At 38.6% G+C, this 20,823-nt stretch overlaps 2 protein-coding genes and 1 long non-coding RNA gene across 3 annotated transcripts; 2 read left to right on the forward strand and 1 right to left on the reverse strand.

Annotated features, from left to right (window-relative positions):
• Nucleotides 1-3,043: 3,043 nt before the first annotated feature.
• On the forward strand, nucleotides 3,044-7,405 carry LOC131010544 (cycloeucalenol cycloisomerase-like). The gene is made up of 9 exons (XM_057938101.1): nucleotides 3,044-3,152; nucleotides 3,489-3,513; nucleotides 3,611-3,753; nucleotides 4,830-4,913; nucleotides 5,255-5,296; nucleotides 5,973-6,083; nucleotides 6,173-6,364; nucleotides 6,509-6,606; nucleotides 7,097-7,405. The coding sequence occupies exons 2-9, from the start codon at nucleotides 3,507-3,509 to the stop codon at nucleotides 7,272-7,274; spliced, it is 855 nt and encodes a 284-aa protein (XP_057794084.1). The 5' UTR covers nucleotides 3,044-3,152; nucleotides 3,489-3,506; the 3' UTR covers nucleotides 7,275-7,405.
• A 1,289-nt stretch (nucleotides 7,406-8,694) lies between these two features.
• On the forward strand, nucleotides 8,695-10,460 carry LOC131010543 (isoflavone reductase-like protein). The gene is made up of 4 exons (XM_057938100.1): nucleotides 8,695-9,344; nucleotides 9,425-9,559; nucleotides 9,653-9,890; nucleotides 9,957-10,460. The coding sequence occupies exons 1-4, from the start codon at nucleotides 9,168-9,170 to the stop codon at nucleotides 10,325-10,327; spliced, it is 921 nt and encodes a 306-aa protein (XP_057794083.1). The 5' UTR covers nucleotides 8,695-9,167; the 3' UTR covers nucleotides 10,328-10,460.
• Nucleotides 10,461-10,830: 370 nt separating this feature from the next.
• LOC131010545 (uncharacterized) lies at nucleotides 10,831-14,125 on the reverse strand. Its single transcript, XR_009096596.1, has 3 exons — nucleotides 14,050-14,125; nucleotides 11,202-11,212; nucleotides 10,831-10,852 (listed from the first exon to the last, which is right to left on the reverse strand). It is a non-coding gene; the product is annotated as an uncharacterized LOC131010545 (long non-coding RNA).
• Between the last annotated feature and the right edge of the window lie 6,698 nt (nucleotides 14,126-20,823).

A 20,823-nucleotide genomic window follows, 5' to 3' on the forward strand; every position in this document is an offset into this window, starting at 1 on the left:
TAATGTTTTCTCATTTAAATGCTTTCATTTAATTCACCTAATAAAATAATGTCAAATAGTTAGTGCAAGATTAGTAAAAGTAACCACAATACTTTAACACTACCCTTTTAGTTTTTTACACCACCTTTACATCACCTTTTTCAGCTTTCTTAAAATCCGTGCCGAACACCAAACAGGAAGATGATTCGTGGACGGAGGGAGTATATTATATAGATAGATATATACACAATTAATATCATAAGATAAGCTTAAAGGGTTAAAGTGTTGGAGGAGATGCTGCTGTGCGGGGGAGGAGGGGGGAATCGAAGAAGTTGGTGGCGCTGCTGCATGTCAGCGGTGGGCAGTCGACGACCAACAGATTGGGCATGTGCGAGATGGCAAGGTGCAATTCGGAGCCGATGAGTACAGGGGCGGCTAAGCTGATGTCAGAGGTAGGTTGCCAAAAAAAAAAAAAAAAAACGGGGGGGAGGGGGGTTAAGGTGCAGATTCACCCCTGAAGTAGAGGCCCCTATAGTGTTTATCCCCCAATTCTCGACCTTGGCGCAAATAAACTCAAACCTCTAATGTCGTTAAATGTCTAGGTTTAATTGCACTATCTACTTTAGGGGTGGATCTGCACCTTAACCCTTTAATAATTTAACTTCCCCCATTTATGCTGGTTTTTCTTGATGAGTCAGAAGATAGAACTCGTTGAGCAAGGTAGTATTGATAGTCTTGATAGTAATTAGATTGATATCCATATGGAGCTCCTGGAAATTTCATTAAATGTGGAGGATAAGGTTGGTGATGAAAATTGAAATTTTGATAATCGATGTTAGAATTTTAAGGTCGAAAATTTGAATTTAGAAGATCGAAGTTGAAAATTTCGGGATGAGAGTTGGACACTTGGGAAGCAGAATTTGATCCGCAATATTTATAATTGGACCAATTTGAATTCATGATCTCACAAGATATTGGTTTGGAAGAAGAAGAAATTTAAAGAGATGGATGAAGAAGAAAGTATGAAAAATTATAGGAATAAATTTAGTGAGATTGATTTCTTTTATAGATTCTTTTTATCTCTAGTATAAAACTATAAAAGTTATTGTATAACTTACGAAATTCTTTTTATTATTCACATCTTTTATTTCATTTGATTTCTCAAAGCATCTATTCCCTCCGTAAATTGATCAATTCCTTTTGAAGATTGAATTTTAAAAATTAGTGTTTTAAGTGTGTTTGGTAATAAAGTGAATAAGTGATTGAATGTTTCTTTACTTATATTTATTCCATATAAGAAAATTGATCAACTTAATTGGGACAATTCAAAAAGAATATTGATCAAGTTAGTTGGAACGAAGAGAATATTTATTAGGGTTAATAGCCAGAAAATACACGAACTATTTTCAAATTTGCATATTGCACATGACCTTTAAAAATAGCTCCAGAATACATCACCTTTCAATTTAATCGCAATTTGCACCCGCGTTGACTATTACCTTGATCGGTGGTGACGTGGCTAACGGATTTTGTTGACGTGGACGATTTTTTGATGTACGGCGTCGTTTTGGTGTTACATTACAACCCCCAAAACAACGTCATTTCGTAGGTCTAGAACTTAAATTTGAAAGCTACCCTGTCGACGCTCCAAGTGATTACAATGGACTCAACCATCCTAAGTGTGAAGTATGATCTCTTGAAACGCCCCAATGTCTTTGGGCCACGCCTTGAGATTATATGGATCATGGATGGATCATCAGTATGCCTATGACAAATGCAATTATCGACAATAGTTATGACCTAACCGAAAACCTTACCTCTTGTTATATTTGATTTCCGTTTATCTTATTTGTGCAGGTTATACAGATTGAGACTTGTGACACCTCAATTTGTCTTTGGAGAACAAAGTGTCCCTCATTCCCTGTGGGATTCGACCCTATACTTGCTACTAAGACTGATCTTTGGTTGTGAGCATAGGAGAGTGCTTTGTCCGTTTAGGGCAAACACAAGTATTTTGATCGTACCACACGACGGGTGCATGTCAAAATTGGCGCCGTTGCCGGGGAGTGACGCGCAATAATTTTGTTTTTCCCTCATTCCATTTTCCGCTACTGGTGTATGCGTGGAACTCGTCGAGTAGCAAGAGCATTGGTATTTAACCCTGATATTGATAGAACTGAACGTCGACTACGCGAAGGAGCACAGATAGCGAGACGCGAAGCTATGGCAGAGGCCGAGCAGGCGCAGACCCTCAAACAGTTGGCATACCCAACTAATCTAAACCTGAGGCCCAACGGAATCACCTTACCAGACAACCCGTTTGCACCTCGACGATATGACTTGAAGCCCTCACTTCTTCAGATCTTACCGAAGTTCAGTTGATATTCAGGAGATGATCCACACACTCATCTCCATGAATATAAAATATTCAATTTGCATCTTACGTTTAAGTTGGTCAGAAGATCTTTAATATAATATAAAAATTATAAAAAATGAATTTAAAATGAAGGTTATTAAAATTTTAAAATATTTTATTTTATTTTTCTTTGTTAATTTTTTTAACCTTTTATTTATGTTTGTCTATGAAAATATTTATTTATTATTATTATGTGAAATTTCTCTATAATAATAATGTGTAATATTAATTTGTATTATCAGTAATTTAAAATAATTTAATAACTATAATTATCATTACGCTTTATACATAATTAAAAATTACGTTCTTAAATTCAGTTTTTTATTGAATAATTAGTATATTTTATTTTCAAATCATATTTTGTATTTATTATATTTTATTTTTATTTAATATTTATATTTATTTATTTAAATATATTATTTAATTTCAACTTCGCCGTGCATTGCACGGATTATTGTTCTAGTTTTATTAAAAAGTGAGCTATGTTGTCCCCTTGGGATGGCCTAGTGGTTGGGGTGGTTGTCTATTGTCCAAGAGGTCACAGGTTTGAGTACTCTCGGCCACAATAACCACTAGGTGGGGTGTGTGTGCGTGGTTTGTATTATTTATAATGTAATTTCATAAAAAAAAAAAAAAAAAAGTGAGCTATGTTTGGATAGTCTATAGATGCGCATGGTTATTAGTGGAGTGTCATTTATCGGCGCATAGTAGCAGTAGCAGTGATTTGCATCGCCCGGATCCATCCATCATTCAAAGTGTAAGATTTCAATCTTCCCACTCTTTTCTCGGTTTTTTGCTCGATCTTGGATATGGACATGTTTTTCCCCAATCAATCTGCTTTAAGTTTTCTTCGACACTTAATGCTCAACTATTGCCTTTATTTGGGTTGAATTGAAGAGAGATATTGCACTTCTGTTGATTTAAGGCAAAAATAGAATAATATGTATATATATATATAAAGCGATTGTGGGATAGGATGGAGCGGCTAGAAGCACAAGCTTGCGCAAATGCTGTCGATTCAGTCTTATTTCTACTTCTACTATGATTTTCAAAACAAATTAGACTCACTATTGAATGCCACTTGTATCTGCAGCCAGAATTGCAGACAGAAATGGGAGGTAAAATTCTACTGTCACTGAAACTTCAAAAATTTGGGTCGCGGATGTATGTTGGTGCTACTTTTTTTGAACTGTTTATTGGGGGTGAAACGCGCAGCTGGTGAGGTGGGTTGCTCGAGTTCAAATCTTTGGTTAGCTCAAAACCCCAGCAAAAGATGGGGTGAACTATTCTTTCTGATTTACACACCTTTCTGGCTCACTCTCTGCCTTGGCATTGTCGTTCCCTACAAACTCTATGAGGTATTTCACACTCATACTTACCCACGTTGTCTTTTGTTGTTGATATGCAAGTTCTTTCTTTTTCTGGTTGTTTTAGTAAACAAGTTTGTCGTCTGCACCATAGTGTGATGTTCTGTCAGAGGGAAAAAAAAGGAGGAATTTCTTATTCTGTGTATACCCATGAGGTTGATTGCGAAAATGGTTTTGATTTTTCTTATTCATATAAATGTTGTAAAAATGTAATAAATATCGAAGCATGAGTTGAGTTTTCATGCTTCACAATATTCAGTTTCTGCTTGTTAATTAAAAATCTTGATAACCTGAACAGAAAGATAGAACGTCCTAGTTGTTGGAAAATTTAAAAGTATAACTTCAGCATTGGCCTGAGATCAAGGATTTAGGGCAAGCTTTGATTGAAATCCAGTACTAGCTCATTGCCTACTAGTGTATACTTGTATATTACATTATTACCTGCTTTTACGTTTGTAGAACATATTTGAAAGTTATTCTAGTAGGAATGCTATTCATTATTTCAGTTGGCAGTTTACAGAAAACAAGCAACTGTACATTGTTTGCGTGTCTGCCTCACCATCTTATGGAAATCTTCCTTTGGATAATTATGAGATATTGAGATATGAAACATGTCTTCTCTATGTTGATATTTAGGAATAAGGACTATTTTGGACTAAGTTTGTTTATGATTATGTGTTGTTTTGCATAAAATCTTAAAGACATCATCGATTACACCACTTCATTTTGCAAAAACTTGAAGTTGTATTTGCTACTCTGACTGACATTACAATTTCCTTTACACAGTTGGCTAATTTTCAATTTTATTTTGATTCTGTTTTAGACTTCATTGAAAAGTAGGAATAGAGTCAGTTGTATTTGGAAGTTAATGCCAAGTACTGTCCATCACTTTCCCAGGATGGTGACAAAATTTGTCATCTGCTATTCATGGTTGCGTGGCTTAAGCTTAAAATATGTGGTCAACTAATTCTCTCTTCCATTTTATATGTACAATGACAATTATGTCTGAATCCATGATTTATCATATAATAAGTGTCTACTTAAAAATTTCATAATTCTTTTGCTAGAATTTCACAGAGTGGGAGTACCTGTTTCTGGGACTTGTTTCAGCATTGCCTGCTTTCATAATACCGATGATTTTTGTTGGAAAGGTAAGTTTGAGGTTTGTTGTCATGTGGTGAATAAACTCATTTTAGTAGAGAAGCTGGTGATAAACTATGATGATGTAATTGCGTATGATGCTTTATCAGGTGAAATTGGTTGGTCTGCTGACCATATTTGTAATTCTAAATCTCAGACTGTCTTTCTTGCTATTATGAGCCATGTCTTTCTTTCCCTGGGATGATGCAAATGAAAAGTCATGATCAAAAACTTAATTGTTAATGTTAACTTGCAATATATATTCTAGCGGTAAGTTTAGAAATCATAACATCTTTTCCATCCACATTTTCAATTTGTGTGACATTTATTCCTTCCTCTTAAACTTTTCCAGGCAGATCGTAGCTTGTGTTGGAAAGATCGTTATTGGGTAAAAGTAAGTATAAATGTGTTGTTGCTAAACTAATTGATCATGTTTCATTTATATGTGTGATCATATATGCAATATGCTTTCAATTGTTTATGTGAAATTCCACATGAGACGAGGCAATAGGAACTTTGATCACTTGCATGACATAGGAAACAAGACTATCAAGTGCCCTTGTTAGATGAAAATCACACGGATGCTTGTTTCCATCTTTTGTCAAGCAAAACTGTCCTAACGGAGCTTTCTTAAGAATAACTGCTCTTGCGTAATAAAATGGTGGTGATGGAAGATTGCAGATAAATACTTTACATTGTGATTGAGCTATAGTTTATTAGACTGTGCCAAAACAAGTCCTGGCTAATCAGTTAAGCATGGAAAGTAGTGTGCTAACCTTTTTCCTCATTCAATATTCTTCACAAGAAATGATGATGATGTCTTCACATAAAATTAACACACTGAATTATTTTTCTTTTTGTTTATACTTTTGTTAATCAAATACAAAGAGTAGATTCTATGGCAATAGATATCACATATATTTAATTATTTAGCTTCAGACATAGCTGTTTCCTGTCCAGGACTTCGTTTACATCTATTAATTAATAACAACTATGTAAAGTTTCTTTCATGAGTTTAATGAGTTTTTTCAATGTATATTGCTGTAACTAGAAAGTTTCTTTTCTGCCAGGCTAGCGTCTGGATCATTCTCTTTAGTTACGTCGGAAATTACTTTTGGACCCACTACTTTTTTACAGTATTGGGTGCATCATATACATTCCCTTCGTGGAGGATGAATAATGTGAGCCCAAAAATCATACTTGTTTACATCCATTTTAGTCTTTTATTGATTCATAATCATTGAAAGTGACCACAAAAACCTTTTTGCAGGTGCCACATACAACCTTCCTCCTCACTCATGTGTGCTTCTTGTTTTATCATGTTTCTTCAAATATGACACTTCGCAGAATTCAGCATTCTATTGCTCACTTGCCAGAGAAAACACAGTGGCTCTTTAAGGCTGCCTGGATTTTAGTTCTTTCATATTTTGTAGCATATCTAGAGACTATAGCCATTTCCAATGTAAGTAAAGGAGTGGCTATAAAGACACACACACACACACACTCATCTCTTAGGGCTTATCTTTTATGCAGTTTCAATGTTTTTGTTAACATGCCTTGTGCATATTAATATTCTTTATTAATCTTTCGCATTGATCATGTGCAGTTTCCCTATTACGAATTTGTAGACCGGGCTTCCATGTACAAAGTTGGCTGCTTGTTTTATGCAATTTATTTCTTCGTCAGTTTCCCTATGTTTTTGAGGTAAATATATGTTCTTCTCTGTCTGTGTGTGTGATAATTTTCAGTGCTGATGGGTCCGTCTCTAATTAAGTTGGCCTTGCTTGTCTCTCATTGAATTTCGCCTTCCATCTTTTAATTAATGAAAATAAATATTTCTTTGGGTACTTGAGAAGCTATTGTGTGGTATGTGTGTGTTTAGCAGATTAGGAGTAAATTTCCAAAGCCTACACAAATATCGGTTGCTGGATGACTAAAATAGGAGGGAAAAAGGCGAAACACTTGACTCAAGGATCGAAATCTAAAATGTACAGATATGATGGGCTAACTGCTGAAATTTGTTAATTATAATTAGTGATTATGACTGGAAGACTTAACATTATTGTTCAGTGCAAACTCAAAACACCTAAAGATTAGGTGAATAAGTATAGCAAGTGTCTATAATAAAACTTCAATTCAATCGGAATCTCTTGTAGCTCTGCTTACATTGATTGGCATTATTTGCAATGAGCAGGATTGACGAGAAACTTAGTGATGATGCCTGGGACTTGCCCAGAGTGGCTATTGATGCTTTAGGTGCTGCGATGCTAGTTACCATTATACTCGACTTATGGAGAATTTTCCTTGGTCCAATTGTGCCGATTACAGGATCAAAACAATGCCATCAACCGGGGCTTCCGTGGTTTCCTTGAAGTACAGAAGGAGTAGCATGTAAGCAAGAAATGTTCATTTTTCTTGTTCGTTCACATGGACACGTTCTCTTGTAGCTTTTGTGCATGTGTGGCATCGGGTTATTCTTGGTAAATTATAGATTGTGCCACTACCTTTTATTGTTTTTCAAAAAATATTATCTACTGACGTTTTTACTTACTAACTCCCAACTTTGAAAAAAGTTGGATTTATATCCCGCATCACAGAATCCGGCCATATAATGATGAATCACCTTGCCGAATTCTTAGGGGGATTATACATGGACTTTTCATGCTTAGGCTACTTAAGGATCCATCTAAAATTCCAACCAAGTGATTCATCATTCATTCGCCAGATTTTGTAATGCGGAGTATATAGCAATCTTTCATGATCTCACAAAATAGTTAGGTTATTTTTTTAGAAATTGATTCATTTTCTACAAATAAAGTTCTAACTATTTTTACAAATAATTTTAAAATTCAGGATATAAACTATAATTAATCTTTTATGTTATAATCCAGTATTCTAGAAAGTCAAATAAACGTAATAGTACTATTCAACTTTCTTTCTGTTTGAGAATGGAGTTTTTTCTTTTTGAGACGATTCAACTTTGAGGTGCCAAAATACTGATTTTTTGGAGATACACCCAGCTACTCTATTCGTATAACACTCAAATCACATTATTTAATTTAAAATAGGTGGAAGTTTAGAAGTCAAAATCAATTCCAGGAAGGATCTAGAGAGATGAGAACTAATTTTAAAAGTTTTGAATACCAATTAAAATAACAACGAAGATTTTGAAATAGAAAAAAGTAGGGAGGAAGAGGAACAATATGGTAAAGTAAAGCATCCAATACCGACGGCATGAAACTAAATAACCAGGATTTCTAGGCTAGAGTGCATTAAAGTATTTAGGAACTTCTGACTCTTTTTTTGATGTATACTTTTTTATTTTTTATGCTATATTTTAATGTAATAATCATTAACTTTTTTCTGGGTAATTTATAATTAATAATTAGTATCTCATCCATCCACCAAAAATTATTGTCTTATGTAAAAATAGGCCAATAATTAGGATCTCTTCCTCCTCTCAGTCATTTATTAAAATATGCACCCATCAAATCACATTATAATTTTCATAGATAAATTGAATAGTTTAAATCTTTTAAGACCATTGTTTTAGGGTGATTGATAAACAACCTATTATTTTAAATTTCCACGTTCGTGATTATATTTGGACTCATTTTAAGTGCAAAATAACTCAATAAGGCCCAAATGTGATCGACGAGCGTCAAAATTTTAAATAATTAACCTATTTTTTGCAAGCTTGAATAAAGTTGATCTATTTTTGCAAATTACACCGATGTAGTTTACTGAAAAAACTTAAAATCATGAATGAAGTATAGTTTATTACATTATAATAAATTCAATAATTAATGAAACACCACTATAACAAAGAAAACTGTGAGGACCTCCAAAAAAAAGCTATCAATTCATGTGAGATTTATTATATTTTTTATTTTTTTTTCCAATAATTAGTTAGTAAATTTGAAAATCAGTTAGAAGTCCTCCCATTCACGTACCTTTTTCCAGTTCCGCCTGCCGACATCTCTAGTACGAAGTATGAACTCAGCCAAACACACACACACACACACTAGACCGCAAATTTTGGGTCAATCCAACGACAAAACCTCTAAACAAATATTAATTCATCATTATCGTCTGCTTTGACTGGAGAATTTTTATAATGCTAAAAATGGATAGTGGGTGGATGCTAATTAGTTATTTATATGTGAACCCATCTCAACACTAATTCATCATCAAACTCAGCAACTGTAAGTCATAGCAGAGTTTTCAAGAAGAAGAAAAAAAAAGTTTCACATAAAGATAGAAAAATGGGAGAGAAGATCTTGATCATCGGTGGAACAGGATACATCGGCAAATTCGTAGTTGAGGCCAGCGCTAAATCTGGGCATCCCACTTTTGCTTTGATGAGAGAGGCATCCCTCTCTGATCCAGCCAAATCCGAGCTCGTCGAAACCTTCAAGAAATCTGGTGTCACCTTCCTAACTGTATGCATCTGTGTGTGTGTGTATTGTTTTTGTGTGTGAAAGAAAAGGTGATGATTTTGTGAGAAATTTAATTTGTGCAGGGAGATCTGAATGATCACGAGAGCTTGGTGAAGGCTATAAAGCAAGTGGATGTGGTTATATCAACCGTGGGCTTCATGCAGATTGCTGATCAATATAAGATTATTGCTGCTATTAAGGAGGCTGGAAATGTGAAGGTAGCTAGCTCTAATTTTACCACCCTGCTCTTGCGTGTTGGTGAAGATGGTGCATATATATTCGTAAATCTTGAAAATTTTAAATTATTGCAGAGGTTCTTACCTTCAGAATTCGGAAACGATCTGGATCGTTGCCGTGCTGTGGATCCCATAAACCAAAATTTCCAACTCAAGGTACAACTCCGCAGAGCAATAGAGGCAGAGGGCATTCCTTACACCTACATCGTCTGCAACTTGTTTGCTGGCTACGCCCTCTCCAATTTCCTGCAGCTGGGCGCCACTGCTCCTCCCAGAGACAAAATTGTTATCCCCGGAGATGGAAATGTTAAAGGTATGTATATGATGATGATTATTAATTACTTAGTGATTTGAGTTATTAATGATTAATATGTTGCAGCTGTGTTCAACGAGGAACATGACATTGGTGCATACACCGTGAAAGCTTCGGTTGATCCCAGAACATTGAACAAGATCCTCTACATTAAGCCTCCTCACAACATATATTCATTCAATGAGTTGGTTGCCTGCTGGGAGAAGAAGATCGGCAACACCCTGGAGAAGATATACGTGGCAGAGGATGAGCTTCTGAAGCAGATTGAAGAGTCGCCGATGCCGGTGAATGTGATATTGTCGATCAACCACTGCATTTTTGTGAAGGGTGATCAGACCTATTTTGAGATCGATCCGGCCGTCGGGGTTGAGGCTTCGCAGCTCTATCCTGATGTCAAATACACCACCGTGGATGAGTACATCACTCAGTTCGTGTAGATTATTAATTTGTTATGTTACATTTCATGTCGTGCTTTTAGGTATATGTTATGTCAGCACTCCAAATTTTATACTTGTAATCGAAATCTATTTCCTTACTTTCACTACAATAAATGCTATCTTTTTGCTTCAATGTTTTTGGATTTAATGCTGTTTTAAAGAGGAGAAGCAACAGTTGAAAATCAGTTCCGAAAAACTGCAAAAACTTAAAGGGTTAAGTATCAATTTGGCCCCTAAGTAGAGACCCCTGTAGCTATTAACACCCTATGGGCAGGGGTGTGTCAACTAAGCCCCTGAAGTACCTAATTTTCGCCAATTAACCCCTTCGATTTAACGGACGGTTAACACCGTTAACTATTTTAATTTTTTTATTCTTTTTATTTTATTGGTGGTGGGACTCACACCATCTTCTTCACCAAGCTCGTCGGAAACCTAATCCACCCCTTCCCCGAAATTCCGCTGTGGCGGCGACGACGACGGTGGCGGCGACGACGGTGGCCGACTCGGAATCGTGTAGGACGCCATCTGTAACACATAATCTAAATTTAAATAATTTTAAATGCCAAAATATTATAAAATAATCATTTTGATCATTTTCCGACGAGTAGCCCCCGCCGAGCCTTCATCACTCCTCGGGGCGAGCCCTCCCTTCTTCGGCCGACAATTCCATCTCTAATTCCTAAGGCATCTGAATTTGTACGTGGGTCGATTAACAGAAGATGTGTGTTGGGTATCTGAATTCAAGAATGAGAATTTTTTTGTGAGAAATCTTAGGTTGCTTGCTGTGTTTGCTCAAGATAAAAGAAAGAAGAAAAGATAGGCTTGCTGTATTGAAACAAAACTGTATAATTTTTTTACTGAATAAAAGGATTACCTTGTGAAGCTCTGCAGTGTCACAGCCCAAAACCGTTTAGTTCATTTGCAAATTTAATTTGAAAATTATTATAGTTTCGAGTTATTATATATATATATATATATATTAGTCGAGTTTGTGATGAATTTGTCTAGTCGCACCCCTAGTTAGATGTATGATTTCGAACTATAGATTATATCTATGGAAATGGAAGGTTATATTCAATTATTTTTACTTTAATTTGGGCCTAAATACGATTATTTGAAATTTAATATATGTTGGGCCTTATTTAATTTTTTAATCTAAGCTTATATACATTATACCGGCCCATTTACTTATCATACATTACAAGCCCATATATATTATTAATGTGTAATTCACTTTTTATTAAAATAAAAATGAGATTTACGTGTATCCCTCAGCTTCAGCTACATATTCACATTTACTCAGCTTCAGCCACGTATCAGTCCAATTCTTATCTCATTTAAATTGCCTCGCGTCTCCATCAGCCTTAACCATTCCTCATTTTGTTCACTATTCTTTACCCAGCGTTTTAAACACTGCAGAATTTTCAATAGGTAAATGTTTGTTTGTTTTTCTTTTCTGTAATTTTTCACAAATTTTCAAATTCTCTCATCACAGCTATTCATCCTATTTTATTCCCTTTTCATTGATTTTGTGCAGCAAAAACGATAATTTATCAGAATTAGCTTTCAAGTTGAACTTCAAATTCAGGTGTGGGATTTATTTCAGTACATGATGTGGTTAATCTTTGTCCATTTTAATATTATGTGTTTACCATATGTGAGTTGCATTAAATTATATCGCTAGGGGCCCGTTGAATGGGTCCAGGATGGAAAGATCCTTGGTATGCCACAATGCGATATTATGTTAAAGTTATGGTTGCAACCAGTCGCCGGGGGCCGGCTAAATCGGTCCAGGACGGAAAGGTCCTTGGTATGCCACCGTGCGACTTTCAGTTACGAATGTATTGATCATATGTGATTCTCATTTTATTAACGTGGACAATGATTGCATGTTCCCACACTGAGTGTACCCTGTATGCTCATCTCATACTTAACATTTTCAGGTTTTAAAGGCCGGAGGCGTGTGGAAGGTCGAATGACGAGTCAAATGTTTTTAATTTAGCTATAGTTAAAACGTTATTTTGAGTAAAGTTGTTTTAAATAAACATTTATTTCACTATTTTCTCGTTAAATATTTATTTATATTCATAGTTTTTCCGCGTGCGTTTTCATTTAAAATTAAAATGGATTTGGGTGTCACAAGGTGGTATCAGAGCAGGTCTACTTTTCTGTAGACTCTGCAAAATATTTTACGTAAAATTTTTAAAAGTCATATGTGAGAAAGTCATTCGACCACTACGCGCTCCGACTTCAAGGTAAAAGTATTTGAAAAGTTTTCAAGGGGATGAGTATAAATTATTTACGTTGAAAGTATGTTGAGTTTTGCTGCAATGATTGAATAAGTATTATCAGAAAGTTCAAGTTCACTATGCAAGTTATTATGAGAAAGTTCAGTATTCAAATTATTATGTTGAAGATTATTGCAGTTATGATTTGTTAAATTTCGAGGACGAAATTCTTTTAAGTGGGTAGGTTTGTCACAGCCCAAAACCGTTTAGTTCATTTGCTAATTTTATTTGAAAATTATTATAGTTTCGAGTTATTATATATATATATATATATATTAGTCGAGTTTGTGATGAATTTGTCTAGTCGCACCCCTAGTTAGATGTATGATTTCGAACTATAGATTATATCTATGGAAATGGAAGGTTCTATTCAATTATTTTTACTTTAATTTGGGCCTAAATACAATTATTTGTAATTTAATATATGTTGGGCCTTATTTAATTTTTTAATCTAAGCTTATATACATTATACCGGCCCATTTACTTATCATACATTACAAGCCCATATATATTATTAATGTGTAATTAACTTTTTATTAAAATAAAAATGAGATTTACGTGTATCCCTCAGCTTCAGCTACATATTCACATTTACTCAGCTTCAGCCACGTATCAGTCCAATTCTTATCTCATTTAATTTGCCTCGTCTCCATCAGCCTTAACCATTCCTCATTTTGTTCACTATTCTTTACCCAGCGTTTTAAACACTGCAGAATTTTCAATAGGTAAATGTTTGTTTGTTTTTCTTTTCTGTAATTTTTCACAAATTTTCAAATTCTCTCATCATAGCTATTCATCCTATTTTATTCCCTTTCATTGATTTTGTGCAGCAAAAACGATAATTTATCAGAATTAGCTTTCAAGTTGAACTTCAAATTCAGGTGTGGGATTTATTTCAGTACATGCTGTGGTTAATCTTTGTCCATTTTAATATTATGTGTTTACCATATGTGAGTTGCATTAAATTATATCGCTAGGGGCCCGTTGAATGGGTCCAGGATGGAAAGATCCTTGGTATGCCACAATGCGATATTATGTTAAAGTTATGGTTGCAACCAGTCGCCAGGGGCCGGCTAAATCGGTCCAGGACGGAAAGGTCCTTGGTATGCCACCGTGCGACTTTTCAGTTACGAATGTATTGATCATATGTGATTCTCATTTTATTAACGTGGACAATGATTGCATGTTCCCACACTGAGTGTACCCTGTATGCTCATCTCATACTTAACATTTTCAGGTTTTAAAGGCCGGAGGCGTGTGGAAGGTCGAATGGCGAGTCAAATGTTTTTAATTTAGCTATAGTTAAAACGTTATTTTGAGTAAAGTTGTTTTAAATAAACATTTATTTCACTATTTTCTCGTTAAATATTTATTTATATTCATAGTTTTTCCGCGTGCGTTTTCATTTAAAATTAAAATGGATTTGGGTGTCACATGCAGACAACCGAACGGAAATGAATTTAAGTTTGGTGCGTTTGGGTAAATTTTCAGAAAATGAAGTGATAAAGGTTGGTGGGTCAATTTAAATAGGGTGGACTTGAAAGAACAGATGCTCAGTGGCTGAAGCAGATTCAATCAGAAATATGTGGCTTAACTACAAAGAACCACGTAAATACCAGAGCTCTGTGATACGCCAACAGAAGTCCTAATAGAAGCCCAACAAGTTATACAAGATGAACCAAGCCCAAGCTTAGCCCGGAGCCGACCTCGTCGAGAGATTAGAAAGCCCAACCGCTATCTTAATTAGTTATTCCTTTACTTATTGTTTTCTCGGAGTCCTACATAGATTAGCACTAGATTAGAGTTTATTTCTTGTTTTCCAAGTAAGTAGTTGTTGCCCTAGCTTCTATATAAGAAGATGGGAACGTTTGTTTTCTTTATGCTATGAAATTATTTCTTGAAGCTATTCTTTGCGTGATCGTAAGAATTGCCGGAGTTTTGCGTTCTCCCTAACGTGATCATTAATACGTAGCGTATTAATTGGTGCTTTCATTGTTGTTCTCATGGCCCCCGACGTTCCCGATTGGCAAGCGCCGCTCACCGCCGTGCAGAAACAGATCGACGAGCTCGTCGCGCTTTTCCGCAACTCCCACCCTTCATCATCCTCCACCATGGATAACCACAATCCTCGTGGCCCGCTGGTTCGTCTGGACGTTCCGCGCTTTGACGGCGATGATCCTCATTCCTGGATCTTCAAAATTGAGGAATACTTCGCATACCACAACACACCAGACACGCAGCGCCTCCAAATCGTTGCGTTCCATCTCGACGGCAAGGCCTCCACATGGTTTCAATGGCTGAAATCACAACATATGCTATCGACATGGCCGGATTTCTTAGCCCGCGTTCGCGCGCGCTTTGGTCCCTCGCAATTTGAGGACCCCGAAGGCACGCTAGCCAAACTCACACAACAAGGTTCTGTTGGTGATTACCAATCCACCTTCGAATCTTTAATGGGACGCGTCACGGGTATCTCTGAACCTCTTCTTATATCCTTTTATATATCTGGGCTCCAGCCATCTATCTGTCGTGAATTACAGATGAATCGACCATCAACGTTGGACGAGACTTTCGCTCTTGCTCGGGTATTCGAAAGCAAGTACTCAGAGGACCCGCCCAGCCACCACGGCTCCAACCGGCAGTTCAACAGGCCGGCATATTCGCCCTCTTCCATGCCTCGGCCACCACCAGCTCACACGCCAACACCACCACCATCGAGCCAACCTATCACCACACCGCCTATCACTGGGCCTCGTCGCGAAACCACCACGGCTGTCCCGGTCCGACGCCTTACCCCGGCAGAAACTCGCGAGAAGCGCGAGCGCGGTCTCTGTTTCCACTGTGACCAAAAGTGGAACCCCGCCCATCGTTGCAAATCAAAAGGCACTGTCATGCTTTTAGAGGGAGATGACATCGAACCTTCGGAGGATATTGAACCCACAGAACCCGCTGATCACTCTTTGGATGAGACACTCATCATGGGCGATATCTCTAGCCTGCACTCATTGTCCGGCGCTACTCACCCCCGATCTCTCCGTTTATGGGGCACCACGCTCAATCAACGCTTTCAGGTAATGATCGATAACGGTAGTACTCACAATTTCATTACACCTGCCCTTGCAGAGCGCCTCAAGTTGCCACTCTCACCGGTTCCCAGCTTTCGAGTCCGTATCGGCAACGGTGACTCTATTATCTGCCAGCACGTCTGCCACCACACCACTATCAACCTCCAAGGCACCGACTTCACTCTGGATCTCTTCGTGTTGCCCATCAAAGGCCCCGACGTTATTCTCGGCATTCAGTGGCTACAAGAATTGGGCCGTGTGCTACACGATTATAGTCACAGTCGCATGGAGTTCACGTGGAATGGTCAACAAGTTTTTCTCGAGGGAGACCCTTCGCTTTGTTCTCGCGAAATCTCTTTATCCTCGCTCCAGGCCCTACTCCAATCTGATGAGGTTGATTCACTATTTGAATTATGGATGCTCCTGACCGACGAACCCGCTGTCCCATCTATTCCTCTTACTGAACTCCAGGACGTTTCTTCCTATTTTCGTCCGCTCCTGACTCAGTTCGCCGACGTATTTATAGCACCAACGGGACTTCCTCCACATCGCCTCTTCGATCATCGTATCCATCTGGACCCAGGTTCCAAACCAATTAACATTCGCCCATACCGCTACCCTCACTTCCAGAAGAGCGAGATGGAACGTTTGGTCCAAGAAATGCTCGATCAGGGCATTATACGCCCCAGCCACAGCCCATTTTCATCCCCAGTGCTATTGGTTCGGAAGAAGGATGGCTCTTTCCGCTTCTGCGTTGATTATCGCGCCTTGAACGCGGTCACCGTTAAAGACAAATTTCCAATTCCCACCGTCGATGAACTCATTGACGAATTGGGCACTTCAACCATCTTCTCCAAGCTCGATCTGCGTGCCGGGTTTCACCAAATCCGTATGCACAATCAAGACATTTTCAAGACGACATTCCGGACTCACGACGGCCATTATGAGTTTCTAGTGATGCCATTCGGCTTATCTAATGCTCCGTCTACGTTTCAGGCCACTATGAACTACGTTCTCAAGAAATTTTTGCGTTGTTTCGTCGTCGTCTTCTTTGACGATATACTTATCTACAGTCGCTCCGAGTCCGAACATCTTGAGCATTTATCCGCCGTGCTCTCCTGCCTTCGCACCAACTGTCTCTACGTCAAGCTCTCTAAGTGCTCTTTTGGGACTTCGTCTGTCGCCTACTTGGGTCATATCGTAAGTGCCGGCGAACTCAGAGTTGACCCGACTAAAATCCAAGCTATGCTCGATTGGCCACAACCCAAAACGGCAAAACAATTGCGGGGCTTCCTTGGATTGACGGGATATTATCGTAAATTCATCCAACACTACGCCTCTATCGCTGCTCCTCTCACGGACTTGCTGCGTAAGGACGGGTTCCATTGGTCCACCGAGGCCTCATCCGCCTTTACTACCTTACAACAGGCCATGATCTCGGCTCCCGTGTTACGGCTCCCTAACTTCTCGAAACCATTCACGATCGATACAGATGCTTCGGACCTAGGGCTTGGTGCGGTTCTCCTCCAAGACAATCTCCCGATTGCGTATCATAGCCGGAAACTAGGCGTTCGCCTCCGAAGTGCCTCCACATACATTAAAGAGCTCCACGCACTTTGCGAAGCGATCGGCAAATGGCGCCAGTACCTCTTGGGCCGTCGTTTTGTCATTCGAACCGACCACCATAGCTTGAAGGAACTCCTCCATCAACAACTTCACACACCGGACCAACATCGCTACATTCGCAAGTTGTTGGGTTATGATTTTGTGATCGAGTACAAGCCCGACTCCCATAACGTCGTAGCCGACGCCCTATCGCGTGCCCCGGCAGCCGATTCGGATTCTCCACTCGCCACTGACACCTCGGCCTCAGTTCCTCCTTCGTGTTTCTCGATTCAGAGCATCCCCGTCTCCACCTTCCTTGATCAGTTACGTCGCGCCAACTGCGAGGACCCCGAGCTCCTCTCTTACCACCAGCAGCTCCAGCAGGGTCTACTCCCTCCCGACTATGCTGTGATCGACGGCCTACTTACTTATCGCCACCGCTATTTTATTCCCCCTTCAGCTTCTTTCAAGCAGCAACTCTTACAAGAGTATCATTGTTCTCCCTTTGGCGGACACGGTGGAGTTAAGAAGACCCTTGTCGGCCTCTCTACTCTCTTTTATTGGCCTAAAATGCGCTCCGATGTCGAGGATTTTGTGCGCGCTTGTGTGACCTGCCAACAAATTAAGTCTCTCACCACTGCTCCAGCCGGCTTGCTGCAACCGTTGCCCTTCCCCGCACTGGTTTGGAATGAGCTTACTATGGACTTCATCACTCATCTGCCGATCTCACATGGCTATTCTGTTATTCTCGTAGTTGTTGATCGTCTCACAAAGGCTGCCCACTTCGGTCCCTTATCTGCCGGCTTTACCGCAAGCAAGGTAGCACGTCTTTTTACTGATATGATAGTCAAACTACATGGTTTTCCTTCCACTATCATCTCTGATCGTGATCCCATTTTCATGAGTAAATTCTGGTCCGAATTGTTCAAACTTAGCGGCACCTCTCTCAAGCACACTTCCGCTTATCATCCCCAAACTGACGGTCAAACCGAGGTCGTCAATCGATCATTGGAGCAATATCTTCGTGCCATGACTTCTGATCACCCTACTCGTTGGCCGGATTATCTTGGTTGGGCCGAGTTTCATTATAATACCAGTTTCCATACTAGTATTTCCATGAGCCCTTTTCAAGCCGTGTACGGGCGTCTACCGCCGGTCATTCCTCGATACACGCCCAGCTCCACTTCTGTCGATGCCCTCGACACTCTGCTTCTCGAGCGCGATAGCTTACTCCAGGCATTGAAGGAGTCCTTGACGTCTGCTCAGCATCGCATGCAACAGAACGCAAATAAACACCGCCGTGACGTTTCCTTTGATGTTGATGATCGTGTTTGGGTCAAGCTACAACCGTACCGTCAAGTTTCTGTGGCGCGTCGTCCAGCTCCCAAATTAGCTAAACGATATTTTGGCCCATACCGTGTCTTGGAACGTATTGGCGCTGTTGCTTATCGTCTCGATCTCCCTGTTGGCAGCCGCATTCATCCGGTTTTTCACGTATCTCTTCTCAAGAAATTCGTCGGTTCTGCTTCTACTCCCATCGCTCACCTCCCTGTGGACTCTGATGGTTCGCCGACATTGGTTCCTTTGGTCGTTATTGCTACTCGCACCATCTATCGTGCTGGTACTCCAGTGCCACAATTATTAGTTCAATGGGACGGCCTTCCGCCGGAGGCGGCGACTTGGGAATCTCTATCTTCCTTTCGGGAGTCATTTCCAGAATTTCACCTCGAGGACGAGGTGGTTTCAAAGGATGGGGGAGTTGATACGCCAACAGAAGTCCTAATAGAAGCCCAACAAGTTATACAAGATGAACCAAGCCCAAGCTTAGCCCGGAGCCGACCTCGTCGAGAGATTAGAAAGCCCAACCGCTATCTTAATTAGTTATTCCTTTACTTATTGTTTTCTCGGAGTCCTACATAGATTAGCACTAGATTAGAGTTTATTTCTTGTTTTCCAAGTAAGTAGTTGTTGCCCTAGCTTCTATATAAGAAGATGGGAACGTTTGTTTTCTTTATGCTATGAAATTATTTCTTGAAGCTATTCTTTGTGTGATCGTAAGAATTGCCGGAGTTTTGCGTTCTCCCTAACGTGATCATTAATACGTAGCGTATTACTCTGCCGGCCACCGTCGTCACCGCCACGCCGGAGTTTCGGGGAAGGTGTGGATTAGGTTTCCGGCGTGTTTCCAGCGAGCTTGGTGAAGAAGATGGTGTGGATCCCACCACCAATAAAATAAAAAAAATTTAAAAAATTAAAATAGTTAACGGTGTTAACCGTCCGTTAAGTCGGAAGGGTTAATTGGCGGAAATTAGGTACTTGAGGGGCTTAGTTGACACACCCCTGCCCATAGGGTGTTAATAGCTACAGGGACTTCTACGTTAGGGGCCAAATTGATACTTAACCCAAACTTAAAAGAAACTATTGTTGAAAATGACAAAGAGCTTGGCATTCTTTGCTCATCATCAATTGCACCTTAGCTTCAATTCTTGTACCTAAAAACTTTGTATGTAAGCATCCTTTTCTAGGTGAGACTGGGAGTACTTTTCTCTTTTACCATGGATATTTACAGTTTCGCTTTTTACTTCTGTTTAAATGTTTAGAATTCAATAATGTAGGTCCTCCAATGCTATTTTCTTTTATTTTAAATGCTTGCAACCGCATACATTTCTTGGAGAGAATATGTTTACGGAAAACGACTTTCATTATCCTTTATGGGGTAATAAATTGTCTATATAGATTGTATAAATTTTAATTATTTTCGGAGAGAATTGTAGTTTTGAGAAAAAGAAATCTCATATTTTAAGATGAAATTATATTGGAAATTTCCTACAGCTCAATTAATTAAAATTCAAATGAGAATTATATATATTTTTTGTGAGATTATGTGATAAATATTGCACTAAACGTATAAAGTCATTAGATTTGTCGTAAAATAAATTATGTTAAAAAAAATCGTTCCTCATGAAATTCAAACATTAATTGATGATGCATTCATCCATCAAAATGTGCTTTCACTGTAGATGTTCGCGATCAAAGTCGCTTTCAAATGATTTGAGGAAAGCTTTCGAATATGTTCAAAAGCATATTGCTTTTTGATTTTTGGCATGTACGCCATGTTGCAAATAAGGCAGCTCATGAGCTCGTGAAGTTTGCTTTATCGTGAATGTTGCAAACTTGCAATGCTTTGAACTTCGACGACGTTCCCTCGCTGCCTCCTTGATTTTGCTTCGTAATGATGCTTTTCCTCCTAAAAAAAAACTTCCGAATAATTGGTCCAAATCATACTATGAGGGATTGCGATTTTTCAAATAAACCTTAGGGTGTTTAAATGAACCTTTTCCCTAAATAAGATAGCACTTTTATAATTTTAACACACACTCTCCATTCGCTCGTCTCACTTAGCCCGTATATTTTTTTTCAAACTTGGCCTAATTCATTTTTGTATAAATAAGAGCCACCAATTTACACAAATAAGTGAAACATAACACTTTATACTTGCTCGTAAATAATCGTAGAAAAAAAAAATTAAGTCAACTAA

This window comes from Salvia miltiorrhiza, chromosome 2 (assembly GCF_028751815.1).
Source record: "Salvia miltiorrhiza cultivar Shanhuang (shh) chromosome 2, IMPLAD_Smil_shh, whole genome shotgun sequence".
NCBI classification, from domain to species: Eukaryota; Viridiplantae; Streptophyta; class Magnoliopsida; order Lamiales; family Lamiaceae; genus Salvia; species Salvia miltiorrhiza.